Raw genomic sequence first — 23,820 nt, 5'->3', positions numbered from 1 at the left:
CACTAAAGCTTAGTTTTAACCAAGTTACTATGCAACTACATTAAGTTATTTCCAGAAGAAGCTACATTAACATGAGTTCACCATTTTTTTTAAAAACTTTAACACATTGTACTGTCATTTTGACTTCTAGATCAATTTAACAAATATTAGAGAAATTAAATATGAATATTCAAATCAATACAAATTGTAATTCAAGTTCACTGATATTATCTATTTACCTTGATCTTGGATCAGGCAATCGGTTGTAACAAGAGGAGGAACTTGACCTCTGATATTGGTAGCATAGGTCTGACCTCCTCTGGAAACTTTATCATTTTCAATTACTTGAATCTTAGGGATAAAATAAATAATAAAATAAACAATATAAGCATTGGAAGCAGACTTTAATTTTTTTAAATTAATGTTTACAGACATGTTACCACAGTTCAAAAATCAAGGCAGGTTTTATAGATCAAGAAAACAATAGGTTTTGATGCTGCTTGGAAGAAACCTTACAATGCAATTTCAAAAAAATGAAGAACATTATATATTTCAAAAATTTCTTTAAGCATTATAATAGTACAGTAATTGATTCAAACTCCCACCCGTCTTTCACCCATGATACTAAGATTCAAGCATATATTCAAGAACAGTTTTTGTTGTTCTCCTCAGCTCTACAAAGTATGGACAATCGTAGGGATTTTCTGCAGGTAATCACAAAATTACAATAAACAAAATAAAATGAGCAGTTAAATGACAACAAAAAAGTTTAACACTAGGTAAAAGAAGAAAGTTGGAACTTTGTTTTTTTTTAAAAAAAAGGATAATAAGAATTACGTACATTTCCAAGTTTAGAATGAAATAAACCAAGAAAATTCTTCTAGGTTAATGCAAAGATCTCATCTGAACATTTTAAGTGAGTGGGAGCATGCCAACAGAACAAAACTCCACTATTTTTAATGTCTTATCTCAGAAGCTAGTAAAAATGCTTGCTGCTTTGTTTTTCATTCATACATCTTGAAAATAAATGGGAATTATACCAACCAAATTCCAGAGGAAATTTAGTAATGTTTTTTGTAGTCTGCCTGCATAGTTGTTTGAATTATTTATTTATTTATTTATTAAATTACCCCCTGTGCTTTTAAAATATAGTCGGTCAGTTGATAAGTATCAGCACTCAAATTACATCTGTGGTCCTAGGATAAAAAAAACCAAGGAAGCAAGAGCTTGTTGAGTAGAATATTCAAAATAATATGGAATTTTGTTTTCGGCTACTCTAAATCACTGGCGTCAAACTCACTGTGTCACTTTGCCATCATGTGACATTGCGCGACGTTTTTCCCCTTCACAGAGCTTGGGTGGGGGTGACCTGCACGTGACACATCCAGCCTGAGGGCTGCCAGTTTGACACCCCTGCTCTAAGCACTTCAATGAAAATTCCAGGTTTAGAAGTTTTGGGACATGATACAGTGATACAGCTTGCATGCCACATCCAGAGAACCAAAAGGATGAAATTCTTACTCACTGGACTTGGAATGGAATCTGGATCAAGTTTTCTTTGCTGTGGTCCAGCTAATTGTGCTGGACCTGAGGGAAGACCACCTGGATAAGACAGTTGTCCCCCTGCCATTGGAGGACCATAATTTCCTGCAAAAAATGTGAAAATGTAATAATTTCACCAATATTCATAACTTTATTTTATAACCTGTGTTTTCTATCTGTTTTGACTTTTGTTAAGGAGGTTTTTTTTAAAAAAAAGTGATAAAGCTATTCCCTGTTTAAAATCTATACTCCAAACAAGACATGGCTATTTTCTCTCTTATCTGATGAGGAAGGATAAAGAGAGATCTCTATAAATAAAGATCTCTTGGGAATATTTCATGGAATATGTTGAAAAACAAAGGAGAGAATGGTTTAACATATGTAAACTAAAATGCTTTCCAATATTTCTATTATTTTCTTTAAAAACAGTGAGGAGGAGATGTTATCCAAATATGAAAACATGGGATAATCTTGCTGACTATTGAATTTTCTATTTCAAAGTTGTTTTCTCTCCTTTGTGCTGGTGAGTGTGTTTGCTCGACATGCATGCTACCTATCAGTAAACTATTCATCCTATGGACATCTGATTTAGATAATCCAGCAAACAAAGGTCATTTTCTTAGTGTATGATCAACAATATTCTGGTAACCGGCCAACTGCTATCTCCCTAACAATTATTTTTACTGTAATACTGTTAAACATATTATTTTAACCAGGGGTGGGTTCCAGCAGGCATTACTGCCGGTTCGCTCATATGCAGTTAAAATTATTCTGCACATATGCAGAACTGAAAAACCAGATGGTGGCACTAGCGCCGCCGCCCCGGGGAACTGGTTCAGAGGCGCGGCAGACCTGGGTCGCTGCCTGTTCCAGCAACCCAAGCCGCCAAACCACTACCGGTTTAGCCAAACCAGTCTGAATTGGTAGGAACCCACCACTAATTTTTAACTAATCTGTATGGGGGGGTCATCCTGCAAGAGCAACTCTAGGTGGATCATATAGACTTAAAAGCTCAAATATACTAACTGTTAAGGCATGTAAATGGTGGCATTCAAAGACAACATAAACTATTTACGGATAACAAATCCATCTCACAGGCCCAATTTAAACAGTTCTACACGTTCTGTGATGGTCCAGTTACGCCTTGGATACATATACCTATTTTTTTTTAATTCCTCTTCTGCCAGGCCTATAAAAAGGTGGGGGGGAAATCATGTCCCATTTTGCATCACTCAAGCATTTTGTCTCTGGGTTCAGAACTCATAAAAGGTCCCAATGTTTCAAGGCCAAGAGGAACACATCTCAAGTAAAACAGCAATAGGGATAAGTTTGATCTATACTGCAGTCTAGTCAACACGTTAGGTCTAGAGTTAGCTCTATAGGTCATACTTAGCCAATTTCTGTTCACTATGCCACATACAGCAAAGAATCTATGGACAGGAAAAAAAATAAACCTTAGATGCTTTTCTCATTTTTCATTAGATGCTACTCCCTTCCCCATCTTCAAAACAGAAATTACAGCCTGTTAATTCTATGTTGCTTAGGTGAGATGGACAGTGTAGAAATTTAATAATAAACACATGAAATAAAATGTAGGCATCTACACCTACCATACTGAGAAGGAAACCCAGGACCTGGGGGTTCACCTGCAAATTGCTGTGGCAAGTTGGTGTTCAATGGATTTGGGCCAGGGATCCCCTCCTGCCTGGCCATTGAAGGCGGTAAAGGTGGAGCGCAGTGACTATGCAAGTTATTTGGTGGAGAAACAGGAGGACTTGTTGGCAAAGCCATTTGATGTGGCTGAAGAGGTGGACCTTGCAAACATGATGGTTGGCCCGAAGGTCCATATGAAGGTGGATTCTGAGCATTACTGGGACCTATACAAGAATACAATCATGAAGTATGCATCTAAAACTCAAAATTGTCATGCAGTCACATCTGAGTAATTTAGTCTTCTAGACATGTATAATACATATTTTTGTTAATGATATATTACTTTGAAATTACAATGAATTACATACATGTTTAATTATATTTAAAGTCTGCACAGAGGCATAGTGCACCTCAATTCAAACTAGAGTCCTTGTGATTTCATGGACATATTTATATAGCACTGTTGGCAACAATAAAGAAGTGGTTTGCCATTACTTTTTTTTTTTTTTCATCCTTAGTCTAGATCCGTGATGGCGAACCTGTGACATGCATGCCACAGGTGGCACACTGAGCCATTTGTCAGGGCACACAAGGCGTTGCCCTGTCAGCTGGCCAGTGCGCTGACTTCTGACTTCTTTTGAGACCATTTTTGGCCCTCCGGAGACTTCCTTGAAGCCTCCAGAGCACGAAAAACTGGTCCTATGGGCAAACTGGAAGTTTAGGAACAAACTTCTGGCTTGCTCGTAGGGCCGGGTTTGGCCCTTCGGAGCCTTCAGGGGGCCTTTTGCCACAAAAGAAAGAAAACGCCAGCCCACCAGCAGAGGCAGGTAAAACATCCGCCTCTGTTGGCGGGCTGCCTCGACACAGAGAAAGAAAGCTGGCAGGCTGCCCTCCCTGCCTCTCCTACCCCCTTCCCTCTCTTCTCAAACAAACTCTCTCTCAAATTGTTTGAATGGAGTGAAGAAACAAACACACGAGCACACGCACACACACACACACAAATTACTTACAATTACTTACAAATTACATTAATTTTGAATTCCTCCCCCTCCCTTTGACTCACATACCTTTTCCAGCTGTTTCACAATCACAGAGGATTTCAACTCTGCTCTTGCCTGCCATGATGAAAATGTAAAAATATAAAAGGAAAAAGGCAAGAGCTGCTGAGGTTAGGCTGGGTTAGCTGCTGCTAGAGTCCCCAATGGAAGACCCTGCTTAACTGTTTAAAAAAGCCTCTAAAAACGCCCTCTACAGGAGGAGGCAAGAGAACCACGTGCCTCATCTACATAAGGAATTTTTCGGCTTTTAACCCTTGCTTAACTCTGCTCGAGTGATCAGAAAGTCAGACTAAATGAGGCACGTGGTTCTCCTGCCTCCTTCTACAGAGGGCACTTTTTAGAGGCTTTTTTAAACAGGTAAGCACTAAGCAGAGTCATCCACTGTGACTCTGGCAGCAACTACCTCAGCCTTTTTCCTTTTACATTTTTTTTTCATGATGACAGTGGTGAGGCTCTGCCTCCCCTGACTGCACGTCACTGCTTTATGAAATTTGTAAAAATGAGCACCCTTTTATCCAATGAATAAATAACTCTGATTTTGACAAAATTGCTTAAAATAGATTTACAATTGGTTAAAATTTGTATTAGGAATCTTGTATCAAAGTAAGATTATGAAGGTAACTTTAAAATCCATGATCCAGGTATTTATTCATTTACTCATATTACACATGCCATTAGTACTGGGAATTGATATTATTTGGAAGCATCCAATAAGCTTTCGAACTATCAGATCTTTGCCTTCACCAAAAATATGTTTAAATGAACAGTAGAATAAATCATCTTAATTCTTTTAAGTATTTTTAAGGCAGGAAAAGTTATAATCCCAGAAAAACTATATTGACTTAACCATACTATATGGTTTGTCTCTCTAAGTATTTTCATACCACCTGTAGATGACATGTATATGATAACCAGTCGATGTAAAATCTGTGCAATGTAAAATGCTCATTTCCAGGCTTCTGATCACAAATTCCCTGTGTTATTATACACTCATCCCATCTCCTTGCTCTACTACTTTTTGTGATGGTGCAGGAATGTCCAATTGAAAGCCCTTAATATAAGCAAAAATCCACTTGCAACAATTGGACCCAATGGTTAGATCCACATTGAATTAACTTTGTTTCTAGCCAATTCAATCTGGATCTAACCATTGAGATCTATGGAACTCCATGGAATTAGTGTTTCTATGCTAGGCTTATTTAAATCCAATTCATATTAAAACAAACCAATACATAGTCAGTAACTATCCAGTGATTTGCAAAGTTGATGTTTTGGCAATTTATAAAGGAATAGATAGATTATGGATACTTATAATGAAATAGGATCATCATTCACTGAAATACTAATATATAATGTTTTATATATGTATAAATATGAATAAATAAATATATGTAATATATATTCTTTTTAAAAGATTTTATTTTATTTTGACTTTCTGCCTGTATTTTTCCTCCTTCTAGTTTTTATACTGAATAAAAAAAATAAAAAATAAAAATAAAAACCTTTTATGGATTATGCAATTCATACCATAACTACTTATCTGCATGTTACCAAGCTGATTTGTCAGCTGTACTGCAGGCAGAGGGGGGTTGTTAGGACCAGACTGTAAAGAATGATGGTAGGAAGGATAAGAAGCTGGGGGACCTGGCAATCTGAAAACAAAAAATAACATTATAGAAAGTCAGGAAATCACAATACATTATTTTGCTCATAAAACGTATCAGCCAAGATGCGCATGAATCATTCCTGTAGATTCTGCAGAGAAAATACCACACATAAAATGTCTAGGAAACTAAAAAGAGGCTTTGTCTGTAGCAGGTTACTCATCACATGCTGTACAGCAACTTCCTAATTATTATTTATAGGGGAACAATTCTAGATGAGCCATCCTCAGATATATTATTTGTCCCTTTTATTTTTTTTCTAGCACTTTCAAAATAAGAGGTTTTCTTCCCCTTCTAGTAATAACAGTTTATCATTATGACTGAACCCATATAAACTATGGTTAACCTTTACTGTGGCTTACTGGGAAACAAAATTAGATACAGCTGGGTTGTTTCAATAAAGCACTCATTGATATTAATCAGGTTTTTAAAAATTACTTAATACTAAGCTGCAGCTAATCAAATGTCAAGGTTTGACTGCTCAGCAGTAATAGAGTTTAAGTCCTAAGTTCATCAAGGCTCATTCTCAGGAAAATAAAATACAATTTATGAATACCCAGGCACAGTCAATTGCTAGAATCATTTTGCACAACTGAAATTTATTTCCTAAAAAAGGGCTTCCATTGCTACATTATTCTTTACAAACACAATAGAGATGAGCTGAGATGATTAGAACCATTTTTATTAGGAGACTGAATAGTTGGAAGCAGTCTTACCAAAATTCATTTCCAACCTAAACAGCCAGGAAGAGAATACTTGGAATACTTTTTTCACATTGCAAAACACTTAAATTGAAATGGGTGCTTTGCAATTAAATCCAATCTAATGCAAATGATCTCCATTTGCAAAAAGTTAATATTCCCTATGAAACACAACCATGAACTACAAACATTATGAATAATTCTATATTTAAAGTTCTCTTTTTGCCTTATTCTTTCTGCTCCTTCATTTTTGGTCATCATTTTCCTTTGCAATTTTTTTTCTAATTTATAAAGGCAAAACATACAACCTTATGTATACAGAATGCAGTAGACTGTGCAAAGTGAAAACTATTTCACATAAGTCAGGCACAATTTGACTAGTTTAAGACTGGACTAAGCCCTAGCCCGTGATGATGAACCTAGGGCATGTGTACCACAGTGGGCACGTAGAGCCCTCTCTGCTGGCACACGTGCCATTGCCCCAGGTCAGATCACTGTAGCATTTTTTTTCGTAAGCTTCTGTTTGCCTGCAAACAATGAAACAGAACTCACAAAAGAAAAAGATCTTACCTCTTGCCACACTGCTGGTGTTGGGATGCCCCACCTCCCGCCGGCCAGCTAGTCTTCGGTCTCTGCTGACTATGTGCACATGTCCATGCATGCATGTGCATGTTTGCACATGTGCACACCTTTCAGATTGGGCATGTGCGTGTGTGCAGTTTGGGCACTCAGTGTCTAAAAGGTTCGCCATCCCTGCCCTAAGCTATAGTTTACAAATCATAATGACAGGATTTATAGAATTTGCTAAACTAAGACCAAACATTCTCATTGTAACTTTGCATGATGCAGAAGCCCAATATGAAGAACACTGTGGTTAGCGTGAATTTTACTTTCTAAAAAGTACGACTTAAGTCTAAAAATCTTTCCTTCTCTCTTTTAATCCATATTAGCAAACATGTTTTATTAAGTTATCTTAATAAAGAGAATTTTCCCTTTGGTTTCAAATCTTGAAACAAAAATAAGTGAAATAATTAATAATGAAATACAACATAAATACTAAGCGTATTTTTCCTTAAAACTTAAAACTGGCTTAAACAAAGCAAAAAGTAATAGGGTCAGAGAAGAAGAATTTCAATTAGTAGGCAGCTCAATTAGAATAATTTGCCTTATTCAAAAATGATTTATCAAAGTCATGCATAAGTAACTTAACAACTTCTGCAAAATACGACATTATTAATTCTTGCATACACTGCTCATTTAATGACTAAGAAACAAAAAGGAATTGAAATAGATTAAATCTCATCTTATGGCTCACAGACCTTCAGCTTTGATCTTTTAAGTTGAACATAAAGGTCAAAGGCGATTCTCTGCCCACAGAATATGTTCTGCATTATGGCTGCTCAAAACATATGGATTAAATTAGGCCTTGGATTCTAATTAAAATAACTGCTTGATACAATAGTAAAAGAATTAGGCTTTTCCTTTTGGTTAATCCAATTTATAGAGGCACTTCTTTATCAATATACTAGAAGTACAAAAATGATATATTTTTCAAAAAGACTATCTTACCATGTGTCCTTAGCATATGTAATATAATAAAAAATATCATTTTAGTAAACAAATTGGGGAGAAGAGTCTCTGTTTTTCCCCAAAGTTCAGTAAATCAATGGGTATGTCATTATAGTGATGCAGATTACATTATTCGCATTACATTGTCATTATGCAACTGATATCAATTGGCACAAATGTATTTATATTGACTTTACCATATATGTTAGATACATAATATTATACAACATAAATTCTAACACAATATGACTGTTATATTCAAATTTCATTGTATTAAAGTTTGTAAAATCAAAGTTTAGTGATACCCAACATAAGTATGCTTCCAATTGACAGAAAGTATTGGTTCCATTGTGTTCTCATCAGTTAGATATTACTTCAAGTATTCTATTCCATTTGTGTCCTCCTACTTTAAGACTGAGATAAACTGCCGTAAACTCTTAAAACAGTAATAATATGGTGAAAAAGTTAGATGGCAAATCCAATCTGAAAATATTGACAAGAGTTGTTTATATTTAGCCTTGAGAAGAGAAGTACTAGAACAAATACGATGGTAGTCTTCTAATCGAGAAAGTCATATCATACAAGTAAAAGACTTATACTCTATTGTTCCTGCATTTGGAATAATGTTTTTAAGCAGATTCCAGATGAATATTAAGAAAATCTTCATAATAATTAGAGCAATTTTATAGTGGAATCAATTGTTAAGGAGGTGGTAAAGGTAAAGGTTCCCTCACACATATGTGCCAGTTGTTCCTGACTCTAGGAGGCGGTGCTCATCTCCATTTCAAAGCCGAAGAGCCAGCCGTATCCAAAGATATCTCTGTGATCATGTGGCTGGCATGACTAAATGCCGAAGGCACACGGAACCCTGTTACCTTCCCACCAAAGATGATTCCTATTTTTCTACTTGCATTTTTACCTGCTTTTGAATTGCTAGGTTGGCAGAAGCTTGGACAATAATGGGAGCTCACTCCAATATGCAGTGCTAGGGATTCGAACCACCGAGCTGGCGACCTTTCTGATCGAAAGCTCAGCATCTTAGCCACTGAGCCACTGCTCTCTTAAAGGAGGTGGTAAGTTCCTCTATATGCTGAACCAGGGATGAATTACCCTTTGGGGGTGCTTCTTTAAGTTGGAATTCTGCACAGAGAATAGTTTGGTTCCTTCCATGCTGCTTACACAGCATATGAGAAATAGAGCTTTTGCCAGACCAAAGAGCATGTAAAATTGTGCAAGATCATACTGCCAAAGGAAGGTAGATACTGCTTACATCACATCATGGACTGAGCACGGCTTGCTGAATTTACAAAACAGGTTTCTGATAAATATTAACAAAATGCTTTCAGGAATGGATGTATCATAGAACTCCAATCTTTTAAAAGTACTTTTGGATCTACCGTGCAAAAACACAAAGCAACCACCAGCCCTTTGAAGGCTTAGTGTACCCTACTCTGCAGCCCAACCACCCCATAATTTTCTGAACATGTATGTCTCTGCACAAAAGGCATTTCTGGAAGGACAGCTGGCATAAACCAAAACTCTAATGAAGGCGCATCCTGGAACTTCTAAGCCAGCTTCATGTCACATGAGCAAAGAATTTCATTAAAAGCTCCATGCAGCCCTCAAAAGCATAAAAAATATTCCTAATGTCTATGGAGATTCTCAGTTATTCAGGTTAATGTTTGTCCCAAAGGTGCTTTTTCAAGAGGCAAGTGGACTTTCTTGTTTTTCTTTGAAGAAGTTTCGCTTCTCATCCAAGAAGCTTTGTCAGTTCAGTACTGAAAAAGCTTCTTGGATCAGACGCGAAACATATTAAAAGAAAAACAAGAAAGTCCACTTGCCTCTTGAAAAAGCACCTTTGGGAATATTCCTAATGCTTTATTCTACTTTGTTTTAAATCACCTGTGTAGCTGTTGAGCTGCTGCAGTGCTGGGTCCATTCTGGAAATTACTCTGCTTAGGTGGGTGGAGGCTCTGAGGTGGAGATCCCATGACCGAAGGAACTCCAAAAGGCACATTTGTTTTCAATATACCTAAAGGAAAAGTAAACATATTGATAACAATGGAAAAAGACAAAGCGTAAATAATGTATGTCAAAGAAATACATTAATAAACTTAATTAAATAAAATCCAAATTATTCAGTGTCTTCCATTTATATCAGTATTAGGAAAGAAGAGAAAGCATTAAGCTTTTAAAAAGTTAACTTTATAGGAAATATGACCTCCGTCTGTGGGGGGAAAGCCCATTGGGTCTCCTTCTGCTGCCCCCTCCCTCTGTGACCCTCCCCCTCTAGTTTCTCCCTCCCCACCAGCCCTCTGGAGACCCAGGAGAGGATTGGAGGGGAGAACTTCCTCCGTCCAGGTCTGGCTTTGGGAGTTAGGGGCTCAGCCAGCCTGAGGAGGGGACAGGAAGGCCAGGGGCAAACTAAACAAAAAAGGGGAAAAAAAAGGTTTTTTCCCCAGGGTTTAAAATGCTGAATCACATGGAATCTGAGTCCACAGACCATAATAAACCTTCATCTATTCTATTTTTAGTTGGTTTAATGATAATGAACACTTTTTCCCCAACTCATTACGTCCAGAATTCCCCTCAAACTTTGTCCTGGCTGAGAATCTGGAAAATCACAACCCATTATTTTTAGAAAGATCCAAAATACAACATGAAGTAACTATACCTGACTGAGATGTAAAAGGTGCTGGATTTGGATCATTATAATGTCCATGCAGAGGTGAAGAAACTGTTTGTCCAAAGCCAGAAGAAAATCCTCCCATTCCTGGCTGGGCCTGGGAATATGGAGGTGCTGCAACATATCCTTGGTGATTCATTTCAGCGGTATTTTTTCTTTATAAAAATGTGAATAAATAGGAAAATTATAATTTTCACACACTAAAAATGTGACACTAAAAATGTGAATTGAATTATTACTATTATATTATAATAGTAAGAAACAGAATCAGATTTTTGGCAGATCAGACCCAAGGAAGTGGTCCATAGTCTGATAACTCTCTTAAGAATGATGATTTTGATATGGACAAAGCACATGGTAGTTTTTCTTTATCAGGGATAGAGATGTAAATTTGTGGTTTTATCACACAACTGGATAATATACATTTTCTTTTATAAAATATGGAATTTTTGCCAGAACACCTTCATGGAAATTCTCTTCAAAATCTACTTTTTCTGGATAAAGTTCAGGAGCAGACATCGCTTTGGTGCCTGGAAATATACATTTTCTTATGAGGAATTTTAAACAGCAACATTATCTGAAAGAGTAGGAATTAAATTTACAGTTTTACACTCTCTCTGCAATGGGTTAAAAAAATTGGTACATTAAGCCACTGCAGATAATGCACCTTCAAACATGTTTCCTTTGAATTTGTAAAACTATGTGACTACAATTCAGGAGCACAGTCTTAGGATACTACCCAAGAGTATAAAGAAAAAGATTGGAGGCCACCTGTTGCTTACAGGACACAAGGAATTCATCCTAACTTAGACTCTGTACCTTATTTAAGTAGGACAATTATGTGCAACTGACATAATATCCATCCCTCTTCTGACCCATTCCTCAATTTCTTCTGCCCTTTCACTATCTCCCTGTCTCGTTGAAGTGTTATGTACTTTTATACCTACTTTTGTCAAAAGACGCAAATACAGTCAGATATATCATTATGTATATCATTTTGTATTCATACATACATACATATACCATGCAATACTCTATCTATCTCTGTACAGTATCTCTATCTCTATAGTGTTGCAACAGTAACTGAAATGCATATGCTTTCCAAGAAAACAAGAATTCCCCAACATCCCCTCACCTGCCACAATAGAGGAGTATGTAGCAACAAATAAGTATTTAAATAGCAAAGAGACATTTAGGAACTTTCAACTTTGAAAGAGGAAAGTTTTTGATTCATAAGGGTTCCCAAATTTCTGTGCAGTATGTTTTTCTGTTTATTAGATTTATAACATCATCCAAATCAAACAATGTGACTTTGGGTTGTACAACAACAGCAACAACAATAATAACAAGACCACTACACATATCTATCAGTAACATTAAAAGCTATGTGATATAAAAATATAAAATACAAACATAAACTACCACCAAGCACCAAAAAATATATATTAAGAGGACTCCACTAATGCTTGGGGTGGGGGGTGGGGAGCCAAGTCTTAATGGTTTTCTTAAAGTCATGCAAAATTGGGGCCTATCATACAGTATACGGAGGTAGGTTTCATTCCAGAGAACAGAAGCAACTGCAGAAAAGGCATGCTTTCTAGGTCCAGAAGATTTCAAGATTTAAAAGAAGCCTGGAGCATGTCACCTGTGGGAGCATTTGGGACAGGCAGATGTTCTTAGAAGGTGTCCTTCAAAAAATCTTGGCCCTGTGCCATGTATGGCTTTAAAGGCGATAAGCAACACTTTGAATCATATCCAGAAATCTAACAGAAGCAGTGCATTCTGGACCAACATTACAGCAGTGTTACAGGACTTATTGAAGTGCACCCATACCACTGCATTCTGGACCAACTGAATCTTTCCTATGCTTTCTTTCAGCCCCACATACAGTGTATTGCAATGGTACAATTAGGAGATGACGAGGTATGAGCAACCATTAGCTGCTACTTGTATGGGAACAATTATTGCACAATAAACAGTTGTAACGAGCCCTTCTGGCTACAGCTGCCACCTGTTCTTCAAGTAGAAGGTATGAGTCCAGGTGAGACAACTAGAAAGAAGGGGGAAAGATAAAAAAAATAGTATCTACCACTCTACCTTCACAAATGCAAATTTAGATCCTATAAAAATTTACTGAGAAGCAAGTCCCACAAATTTCAAAGAGGCTAATGCCTAAGTAAATATGTACAAAAATGCAGTCAAAGGAGCATCTGTCTCAAACTTTCTCCCAGTCACTTTTCACCTTTTCAGTGCCAAATCAAAAACAACAGGAGAAAAAAATTAGGGCAGAGTGACAAAAAATTACTGTAGACCTGTAATCAGGTTCAGTTAGAATAATTACAATTTTTTTCTTTCTTTACCATTAATTGGTATGTGCAAAATTACTAAGGAAAGGCTTACACAGACCTCACTCTCTTCTCTGACAGACCGCTGTGGGCCCTACATCAGCATGTCTAGCAAAGTGGTATATTTGTAGTTTGCAATGTGGATGTACTAAATAAAGTTATCAAATTTCTAGAAATAAATTTATGCAAAAATATGAAATGCATGAAAGGTATATAAAATTATATATATATATATATATATATATATATATATATATATATATATATATATATATATATATATATATATATATATATATATATATATATATATATATATATAATCTTGTACGTCATAAGGACAAACATGATTACACACACACACAACATAAGCTTTGTTGATTACAATGACATTTATAGAGAAGGAAAGGTATTCATGACTACTTACTCACAACTTATTGCTTACTAAAACTGTACAGTAGACACTGAAAAAATAATAACCAATCAGCAGTATTCTACATTCTGAATGCCAACACGTACAACTGATCTGTATCGTTAATTGATTTTCCTGTTGTTTCTTTCAGATTTTGAAGACAAATATTTTTGTAATTTAAATTAAAACTTTTAAAATTGTGATTTTTCAAGTGCCATGAACATAAAATGGGAAAAAAATATTTTTGGTGAGGCGGCACTAGTTAATTAAATGCATTCTATGAAAGAATCAGATTTCTGCCAGTGATTACCCCCCCCCCCCCCAGCAGACACATACTTCCTTTTTCTATCAGGATAGAAACGTGGCAGTTTAGAACTGTACTCATCTCAACAGGTGCATTTAACTGCTTGATATTAAAGCCATGCTGGTAGTCAATATAAAGAATTTCATTCTAAACAGTTACGGTTGATAATATTCTGAGCCAATAAAACAATTTCCTGCACAGTTGAGACAGAAAAAAAAAAGTGCCACGTCAAACCAAAGGCCAGGAAAGAAATACAAACATAACTGCTTAAGTGACTTCAATCTACTTTCAGTTTCATGATAAACAAAGTAACCTAACAAATGTGTCTCCCTGCCTTCTTTCCTTTCCTTCCAACAATGTATCAACAAGATGCAAATTAAAACCTGTTTTATAAAGCATCTCAATACTAAGAAGATAATCCATCAATCATAATTACATTATACCAAAAAAAGCTTCCATAGTAGTTTACATATTAGTTTAAAAACATCCCTGCAATCAGGATTTCCAGCAAGACAACAAAGAAAACAATTTTTAGGTAAGAAGCAAAAAAAAGTAATTCAGATTTTAAGGCTTAGTTATATAGTTATTAATTTCTACCTACATAGAAAACTATCCAAATAACAAACACTTTCTTAACTAAGTCAGCAGAATGTCTCCTTATTTTTCCTTTTTGCACTCTAATATATAGCCAAATGGCTATATACCCGATGCTAGGTAACAACAGATGGAGGAAGGACCTTAATTTCTCTAATAGAGCTGATCACTTCCTCTTCTGGCTTGCTACAACCTCTTTTTGTCCCATTATGCAGTACTCTTGACCTCTTCCTTTCTTATTTGCTGCATGATATATGACAGAACTGGTTTGAAAATCCAGTCATAGTCCCCAAGTCTAGTTTGGAAGTAATCTATAGCTTGTGACAGCTTGCCCAATCTAAACATCCCAACAAATAATGATCACTGCCATCAGGAAACATTGGCATGAAATTGGAGACTGTAAACCCGGAGCATGGTCCATAATGTCAACCAAGATTTGATTGCGAGTCAGACTACATGTTTAAGGTTCCCACATTAATGACAAAAAGAATCATAACTAACAGTAAATATGCACATTTTATGTACCTAGTTATTAAAACCGAAGAAGATATAAAATAAAAGTAATCACTAAATTATACCAAATCAACAGAGAAAGTAAATGCTTCTGTATTGATAGCAGATAAAACAGCCACCATTGCAGCCAAAATATGCCAAAATAACTATTTCCCCATTCTTGTATACAATATGGCAGGGTCACTTTCCCTTCCCCACAACACAATGTGGATTCAGGTAGCTTGTGTGTATGGTGAAGATTCATCCCAATCCAGAAAGCAATGCCAATATCTTTATTATATAGTATTTACAGAAAATTACTATGGAAAATTATCTCAACATTAAGTATGAAAAGCTTGTATGGCATGCAATCAGCCCATTTTTCACTGTTTTTGAATATGTTACAAATCCTTCAGTCTTGCAATAAAATTAGGGCCAGTTGCACCCAAGCTGAGGGAATGGGGCTTTAATTGTTTTGAGAATAACTTTCTAAAATAATTAAGCACATTTAGAACCTGAACAGCTTCAAGATAACTGAGCAGGTCGCAGACTAAATCATTCCATGCCTTTAAAGCAAATCCAGCCAGTCCTCCTAAGCAGGCTAGACAGATGGGCCAGATGTGGATCAGGTACTGCATTCGCAATGTTCTCTATGAGACACCAAATTTGATAACGGAGAAGATTCTGTGCATCTCTTGCGCTGACATAAATCTTCTCCCTCCTCTTCTATGCGAATTCAAAAGCCCCCCACCTCCAGCCCTAGATGCCCCTTGGTTCAAAGGGATGCTATCATCTCTGACTGCCCTACCTAACCAATACAGGCTGCGTTCAAAGGCGCTCTCGTGTTCAGACTGCACGTCCCATGGGGCTTCTAATTTCTCTTGGCTCCCCAATATCTGGCGAAGATCGTTCCCTTTACCTGGGGTCCCCTTACCTTTCAATTCGCTACCTCGCCCTGCTGTAAGCCGGTCCTGCAGGCGCTCGTCAGAGAGCCGCGCGACGAGCCGGCTGCCTTCAGGCTCTCCCTACCCGGGAGCGCTCAGAGAACTGCCACGTGTAACAGTGCTCGCGGGAGCGCGCGCCGAGGCCACAGCTGGCCTCGAAGCGCGCATTGCCGCCGCCACGCAAGCTGTGCTTTGCTCTAAGCTGCCAGTCGGGCTGCGAGCATGCCAAAAAAAAAAACACACACACACACACACACAACCCAACCCGAAAGAAAGAGGCAGGAAGGAGGAGAGCATGCGTATTGCCTGTGGCGAAGCATTTCGCCCTTAGTTTGCGTTCCAGTAATCGCATCTTATAAAAATAGCATGCAAAAGAGAAAAAGGTAAAGCACCTAGGTTTTAACAAGGAATGCAAGATTGACAGGGAAATTAAATTCCACCATTTGAATAGGACATGTTTAACCCATCATGGTTTACCCCATTTTTATGGATTTACATGTCACATGAATGGAACTATATCTTAATCACACAGGATGGATTTAACCAAGTGATATGTTAAATGTGGTCGAGTGTTTTTTGTTTCAATGGAGTGAACAAATGTACCATCCTTTAGAGTGCATTCAATTAACAAACATTGCACCAAATATGGTCTGCCTTTTTAATAGACTAATGTGTATCTCTGGAGGTTACTTTGGGGGAGGAATACTTGTTGAATAAGAATACAGCTAATGAATGGAAATAGAAACAGCTGGTACCAGAAAAGATACATACACTTCAGATTACTGTCTGACTTACTACATAATCAAGTAAAATAATACCTGATCCAATTATATAAAATTAGTCTGGTATAGTTTAAAAACAAATTTAAATTCAATTAAAGTTGAAATACTTCAACTGTTCTAATTATTTGATACACTACAGCTTTCATTGATTGGTCCAAGTTGAATTGGATATACCAGACAAAATTAGAAATTAAGGCCCATCAATCATTGTTTTTTTTAATACCGAAGAAGCAGTTCAGAAGCTCATCTTTGCTAGAAGAAAGGTGGGATGCAATTTCTTCAAGTCAAGCAAGAATACTTGAATGATTATACAAATAGAAATAGAATAACAGAGTTTGAAGGCACCTTGGAGGTCCTCTAGTCCAACTCCCTGCTTAGGCATGATATCCTACACCACTTCAGACAAATGGTTATCCAATCTCTGCTTTAAAACTTCCAGTGTTGAAGCATTTACAACTTCTGGAGGCAAGCTGTTCCACTGATTAATTTTTCTGACTGTCAGGATATTTATCCTTAGTTCTAAGTTGCTTCTTTCCTTGATTAGTCTCCACCCATTGCTTCTTGTCCTGCCCCCAGGTGCTTTGGAGATAGCTTGACTCCCTCTTCTTTGTGGTAACCCCTGAGATATTGGAATACATTGGAATACATGTCACCCCTAGTCCTTCTTTTCATCAGACTAGACATACCCAGTTCTAGCAACTGTTCTTTATATGTTTCACGTGATCTTGATTCTATCCCTCTGTTTATGCAGCCTAGAACTGTGTTGACTTTTTTGGCAACTGTTGCACACTGCTGGCTCATATTTAAATGATTGTCCACTAGGACTCCACAATCCTCACAGTTACTACTATTGAGCAAGGTACCACCTATACTATACCTGTACATTTTATTTTTCTTGCCTAAATGTAGAACCTTAATTTTTAGTAGCATCAAAATAATTCATATTTGCACAATGATATTAAGATGTTAATGATATTATATTTCAAACACCTATCATAGTCATGAACTAAGACACAAGCAAACAAACAATATTATGACTGATTATGATGTGTGAATTTGGCCACAGTTCAGCTGACAATAAAATCAGGTGTAACTTCCTTTTAGTTGTTAAACTTCTATTATGTGGTTCCCAGAAAGCTCTTATATCTCCAATTACTCATATGTATGGGTTTCATTAGATATGGTACTTGTTAGTTTCTTGGCATTTCATCATAATGTGATTTGAGAGGTTTTGGCTTAGTGTATTGTTTAAACCAGTTCTGTCTGATTCAACAAAGCACATTAACTAAACTATAATTTGGTGTAATATGTAAACTCAGTCTATATATTTCTATTTGTTTTATTGTTTTGTTTGTTCAATGTTTTAAACCGCTATGCCAAGAAGAGATTTAAAAATGCTGAAACATTCTAATGAACATGGTGGGGGGAGGGGTCCAGAGTGTTTTAGGTAATCCTATGTCTACTTAATGGAAGAAAGATTATTGTGAGGCCTACAGCCCCGCTTCAGCCAAAATGTCAGCCAGAATGACAACATACAACTCTCACAAAAATTGTGATGGTAAATTTCACAATACTGTAACCTGAAGAATGATATTTCTGTTTTGGCCCACACAGAAAGTACCATAATGCATAGTCTCTAAGTGATCCTCCTATGTTTATAATCCACAGTGTCTTCATAGTAGCACCTTTCTTTTGAACATTTGCCTCCCCTGTAACTCTCAGTAACAAGAAAGATCCCAAATGAGCAGCATCCAGTACAGCTTAATGAGCGGCTTGATTTTCCATCATACCAGTATTCCATGTTACCTATTTTCTGCTTTCCCTTTAAATTTTGGGAAAGGTCTATACTTTTTTATAAATTGTATTCAAATGTTGTATAAGGAATCATATAATGACTAACTCGAGCCTCTATGTATAAAGAGGAGTATTTTTAATAAAAAGATCTTTCCTAGTGAGGAAAGATGGTGAAAACCATTAGGGAGGTATTGATTTTGTTTCAAATTTAGCAGTCCTCCCAAGTGAGGTGCTTGAAAACTGAATGGTGGCTAAAGATAGGGGAGCTACTGGTATGCATCGCACCTAGGCAGTCTCCTCAGGTGTTTGCGTACACCCCAAACTGACAGGCACACATATCAGGTAGGGAAAAGGAAATGGAAACTTTGGCTTTGCATGTTCTCCCAACTTCTCCACTGAGAAGATTGCTGGATGTCTGGGACAATAAGAAATTGCCTGTGCAGGAGGGAATGAAAAAGCAAAATGCACAGGATTTACGCAAAGAATTGACTTAAGATACGGAATGAGACTGGTAATTTGATTTGGCCTAGTGTGGAGACTTTTGATTATAAAATATATTTTTAAAAAAACCTAATGGAAAAAACAAAACTTTTGCTGACTTACTATACTGGTATTGTTTTTAGGAACCAGGAAAAGGGGTAGTACTGATAAAGTCTGATAATAATAGCAAATGTTGTGCTGAATGCATTTCTTTGTGTTTTAATATTTCCTCCTCTGACATTAAAACTTACAATTTGGTGGCAATTTTAGGAGGTGTCATGGTTCCATTTCCAAGGCTTTTTTAGCATTCTCATAGTTATGCCTCTGGCTTCTGTACTGTAATGTATGGAAGTTTAACAAATTATCTTATTCAAATGGCCAATTGATATAAATTTAGAATGACTATTAATCCAAACTGGTTTTTTCAATCTGCATCAATTAAACAGAAAGAGCTACAAAAATCCAGTCAGTCACTAGATAGCAGCAGAAAGTTTCTAGATTCTATAGTTCAGATCTGGTAGTGCTACTTGTACCTAGATCAGCGAGCTGCATAGTGGTTCTCAACCATTTTTATTCAGATAGTATTTTAATCTGCATCATGACATTTATTATTTTGGAATGCATATGCTGCCCTTTTGCCTATGTAAGGTGGCTTACAATTAATTTTTCAAGCACATTTATAAAGAAAAATAAGTAAATGATTTAAATCACTGTAAGCATGCATTCTAAACAATCCATTTATTTGTTTTGCATGTCAGTTCCTTTAACAAAGGAATAAGTAATGGGCATTACGCTAATGTAAGTGTGGCCAGTATTCTAGCCAGGATCCCTAATTCCATGCAGATATATGTGGATGTAAGTCCTATTAAAAGTAGAACCTAATCCAAAGAAAGATATGCAGGCTCAAATAGACAATGAGCAGAAAGTGAAATGATCAGAGAATGATTCACTGATCCATACATCCTATTTATTAAATGATGCATAGATCCTATTTATTAAATGTTTTGAAGTTTGTGATAAGCCTAGAAAACTGGGGCTGCAACTTGTGATTTCCCATCACTTATATAGGTTGCTCATCCTTGATTAGCTATAGGAAAATTATTTTTAAAATACTAACCTGCCTATATTATAGAGCTCACTACAGAAATTAGTTTAATGTTTAAATTTCTTTACCTTTCATCTGCTTGAAAAATACAGCCACCGTGTGTATCCTATATAGTTACAATTAGTTAACCTACGTAGGTCCTGTTTCTTTAATAATACTTTTTGCCATGAATATATAAAAGAGAATGTTAATTATGGAAGCTGGCTGCTTAAACTGAATATTTAACCAAGATCCAGCGACAACTACCTCCACTTTTAAATGATAATGGAAAAGAGCAGAATGAGAAAGTATGTAAATATAACAGTATGTGCGTGTGTAGAATAGAGACAAATCAATGTGGTGATTGATTTGGCAGGATAAGGTAGGAGACAACGGATTCCAGTGACTCTGGGTTAGTCACTCTCTCTCAGTCTAGACTGGGATGTTGAAAAACATCTATTTACCAAGTTGAACTGAATTAGTATGATAGATTTTATTTAACCTGTGAATCAGGTAAGTGTCTATTAATTTTACTGTCTAGGTTAAAGTTTAAGAGGAATCTAACAGGATCAGAAAAAAATTGACCTAATTCAACATTTTGTTTAACAGTAGCCAATACATCTAGACAGCTCACAAGAGGCATATGGGATAATTGTTTCTCAGTAATTGCTTATATTACAAGAGGTAACTATCAAACTAATTGGCTACTAGTCAGTTTTCAAGGTTTATGAGGCCACTAAACTCAAACAATGTATTTATATGCATAAAAAAATATAATTTTTAGAATTGTCTAGTTTCCAACAAAAACATCTAAATTGGTGCTATCACTACATGTAATATCAGGGAACATAATAACTTTTAATTATTTTAGCTTCATTTTCCAGTTTTTTAGAAAGTATGGAATCCTCCTGAAGTGAAGTGATCATAACTATTGCAAATATGAACATGCCATAGGTCTATTGCATTACAGTATGGTATGCTGGTTTAACTACTGCGGACAGGAAGGCCCTACAGAGAGTGATCAATTCGGCACAAGAAACTATTGGTTTCCCTCTGATGCCACTGGATAACATTGCCAGATCTCGCTGCTTTAGCAGAGTAAGGAAGATACTCAGAGATGATTCACACCCTGGTCAGTGTCTCTTTGCACTTCTACCATCAGGCAGAAGACATAAAAGTATAGCCAGCCGAACTAACAGGTTTAAAGATAGTTTCTATCCTTGGGCTGTGAGATTTTTAAATACAACCACAATCACTCCATGCACACGCTAGTTTTTTCCTTTTTCTTTCTTTTTTCGTTTCTGTTATAATTTTACCCCAGTGAGGTTAAAACCAATTTCATTGTATTTAAGTACAATGACAATAAAGATTATACTTATACTATTCAAGGCCATGCTATATTGGCATTTTTATTTTCAAACATTTTTTTAAATATTTCAAGCAAGCATTGAATTCACTTTTGGTTTTTGCAGCAGTGGCATTTTGATTTGATATTTTCACTGAGCCGTTCATTGCAGGGGTGGGTTCTGGCAGGCACTACTACCTGTTTGCTCATATGTGCACCAGACGTGCATGCACAGCGCAATAAAAATTGTTCTGCAGATGCAGAGAAGCGAAAAACAAGATGGTGGCGCCTATGGTGCTGCCCAGAGAACCGATTCAGGGGCATGGCAGGCCTGGGTTGCTGCCAGTTCCAGCGACCCAGGCTGCCAAACTACTACCAGTTCAGCCAAACTGGTCTGAACCGGTAGTGACCCACTATTGTGATTTCAAGATCCCATTCCTCATCAATTTCTAGTAGCCTCTTTGAGTAAATCTTGAATTTACTCCACGAAATCTTCAAATCTTCAAAATTTATTGAAATCTTCAGTAAATCTTGAATTTACTCCATGAAATCTTCAGAAAAAACCCAAATTGCTGGATTCTCTTCCATTGGACTTTGCCATATTTAAACTGATTCATCCAATTTTGCAGTGTCCCATCTCTACTGCAGGTCTTCGTAAACTCTTTTTCTACATTTATATTGATGTTTTCAGCAAACCTGGCTTTTCTCTAACTTCTCTAACTGAATGGATAAGTTAAACAGTGCTGCTCTCTATACAAATCTTTGGGGCGGGGGGACTCCCTCAATGTTGACTCCTGGTGACTGTCCCTGCAGTTTTCTTAGCAAGATTACAGATGTAGTTTGCCATTTCCTTCTTCCAGCTGACTTAATTCCTAAAGAGGGACCTTAACTCATGGTCTCCTGCTTTCTAGCCTGATACCTTAATCATTACATAAAAGTGGCTCTCTTGTATACAGGTCTTCTATACAGTATAAATCCTTATATGATTCCGTTTTATCTTACATCTTTCATAAGTAAAACAAATCTATTTATTTTGTTCTTTTTATTAATCAGTTACCAATTCATTAGAGCATTAAATCTCTTATTCTACAGTACAACTAAGCCTTATTAAAGAATTTTTCTCAAAGGCAATGTGAAAGTCTAAGTATGCTTTCTTTGTTTAATATTTTAAACATAGTAAAACAAGATTGACTTAGAGATGTTAAGCTTATTCTTTTATATAGTTGACTCCAGTTCCTTGGTGGGTCTGTGAAGGGCATAAATGCTTTTTTCTAACACAGAGATGATGCTAGAGCAGGGGTGTAAAACTCAAGTCATCACAGCGGCATCATGTGATGTATTGGGAGTTTTTTTTTCCTTTGCCAAACCAGGAGTGGGCGTAGCCAGTGTGTTGTAGGAAGTTAGCACCCACTCCTCCCTTAGAAGAATGAAATATCCTAGGAAATATTAAAAAGGCAGAATATTATATTTCCCTTGATAAGAAGGCAGAAAACAGACTCACTCTTAATAGCCCCCATCTTTGTCAATGGGCTATTAAAGGCCTGGGTCAGTCTATTCTACATAACAAAGGTAAGATTAGTCTTCTACAGAAACTCACCACAAGCCCCCCCCCCGGGAAAATTACATCAGCCAGCAAGGCAACCAAACTTGGACTCAAAGCACAGCCTACAGAGTTGCCCTTGCATGGCCTTAAGGGGGTCTGACAACCATCAAAATATAAGATCAAGATCAAAGGCCAGGGAGGGCATAAAACCAGGGACTTTCAGCATCTTGGCCCTTTTTTCTTCTTCACCCAACATCTTGGAGCATGTGATCAACTTTTTCTCCAGGACCTCAAACCATGTGGTCCTGTCCACCATTAAAACCATCTTTTGAAGCAGCCTCCATATTTTCAGTTTCTTTTTCCTCACTTGGAACTAAACCCAGATGGACATATCTTCCAACAGTCTGATGCATCCAGCCTGCAAGCCAGGAGTTTGACAGCCCTGTGCTAGAGGAGGATGGTTTTGTAAAATTCCTGGTTGCTATTTTATTTTACTTTAAAATAAGATAAGAAAAACAATATTAAAGGAGCTAGGAGCAAAATGGGCTTTAAGTAAAGGCTGTGTAGCCTGCACCCATCCTATAGTTTAATACTATATTAAACTACATCATATTAATGTAGTTAACACACATTTTGGCCTTAGTTATTTTCACAAAAAGACAAATGACAATTTATTAAAGTAAATTATAATGCAGAAATCCCAAAACATGCAAAGATATATGAAAATGTAAACTAACCTTTAAAAGCAAGCATCACTAGTGTGAATGGAACCTCAGATATGTAGCCGACTCAGATATTCCTCATCCAGTATGTATTCTCTGAAGCTGATTTCCCCCGTGGCACGACAAA

At 36.7% G+C, this 23,820-nt stretch overlaps 1 protein-coding gene across 2 annotated transcripts in view; it reads right to left on the bottom strand.

The window, feature by feature from the left end:
* Positions 1 to 16,039, bottom strand: part of SEC24D (SEC24 homolog D, COPII component) — a 57,071-nt gene extending 41,032 nt beyond the window's left edge. The window contains exons 1-7 of one of the 2 annotated variants that reach the window (XM_087724450.1): positions 15,934 to 16,039; positions 10,841 to 11,007; positions 10,069 to 10,198; positions 5,784 to 5,884; positions 3,132 to 3,398; positions 1,505 to 1,626; positions 219 to 330 (exon numbers count right to left, since the gene is read on the bottom strand). In XM_087724450.1, coding sequence (XP_087580576.1) covers positions 219 to 330; positions 1,505 to 1,626; positions 3,132 to 3,398; positions 5,784 to 5,884; positions 10,069 to 10,198; positions 10,841 to 10,991 — 883 coding nt within the window. In that variant the 5' untranslated portion in view covers positions 10,992 to 11,007; positions 15,934 to 16,039. Of the gene's footprint in view, positions 1 to 218; positions 331 to 1,504; positions 1,627 to 3,131; positions 3,399 to 5,759; positions 5,885 to 10,068; positions 10,199 to 10,840; positions 11,008 to 15,933 lie in introns of both variants that reach the window. The other variant, XM_087724449.1, reaches the window with a different exon arrangement.
* Positions 16,040 to 23,820: the final 7,781 nt, after the last annotated feature.

Source organism: Thamnophis sirtalis, unplaced genomic scaffold, assembly GCF_051295495.1.
Source record: "Thamnophis sirtalis isolate CommonGarterSnake01/CBP01778 unplaced genomic scaffold, rThaSir2_p1.2 scaffold_10, whole genome shotgun sequence".
Taxonomy (NCBI): domain Eukaryota; kingdom Metazoa; phylum Chordata; class Lepidosauria; order Squamata; family Natricidae; genus Thamnophis; species Thamnophis sirtalis.
This window is presented reverse-complemented; position numbering and strand designations above follow the sequence as displayed.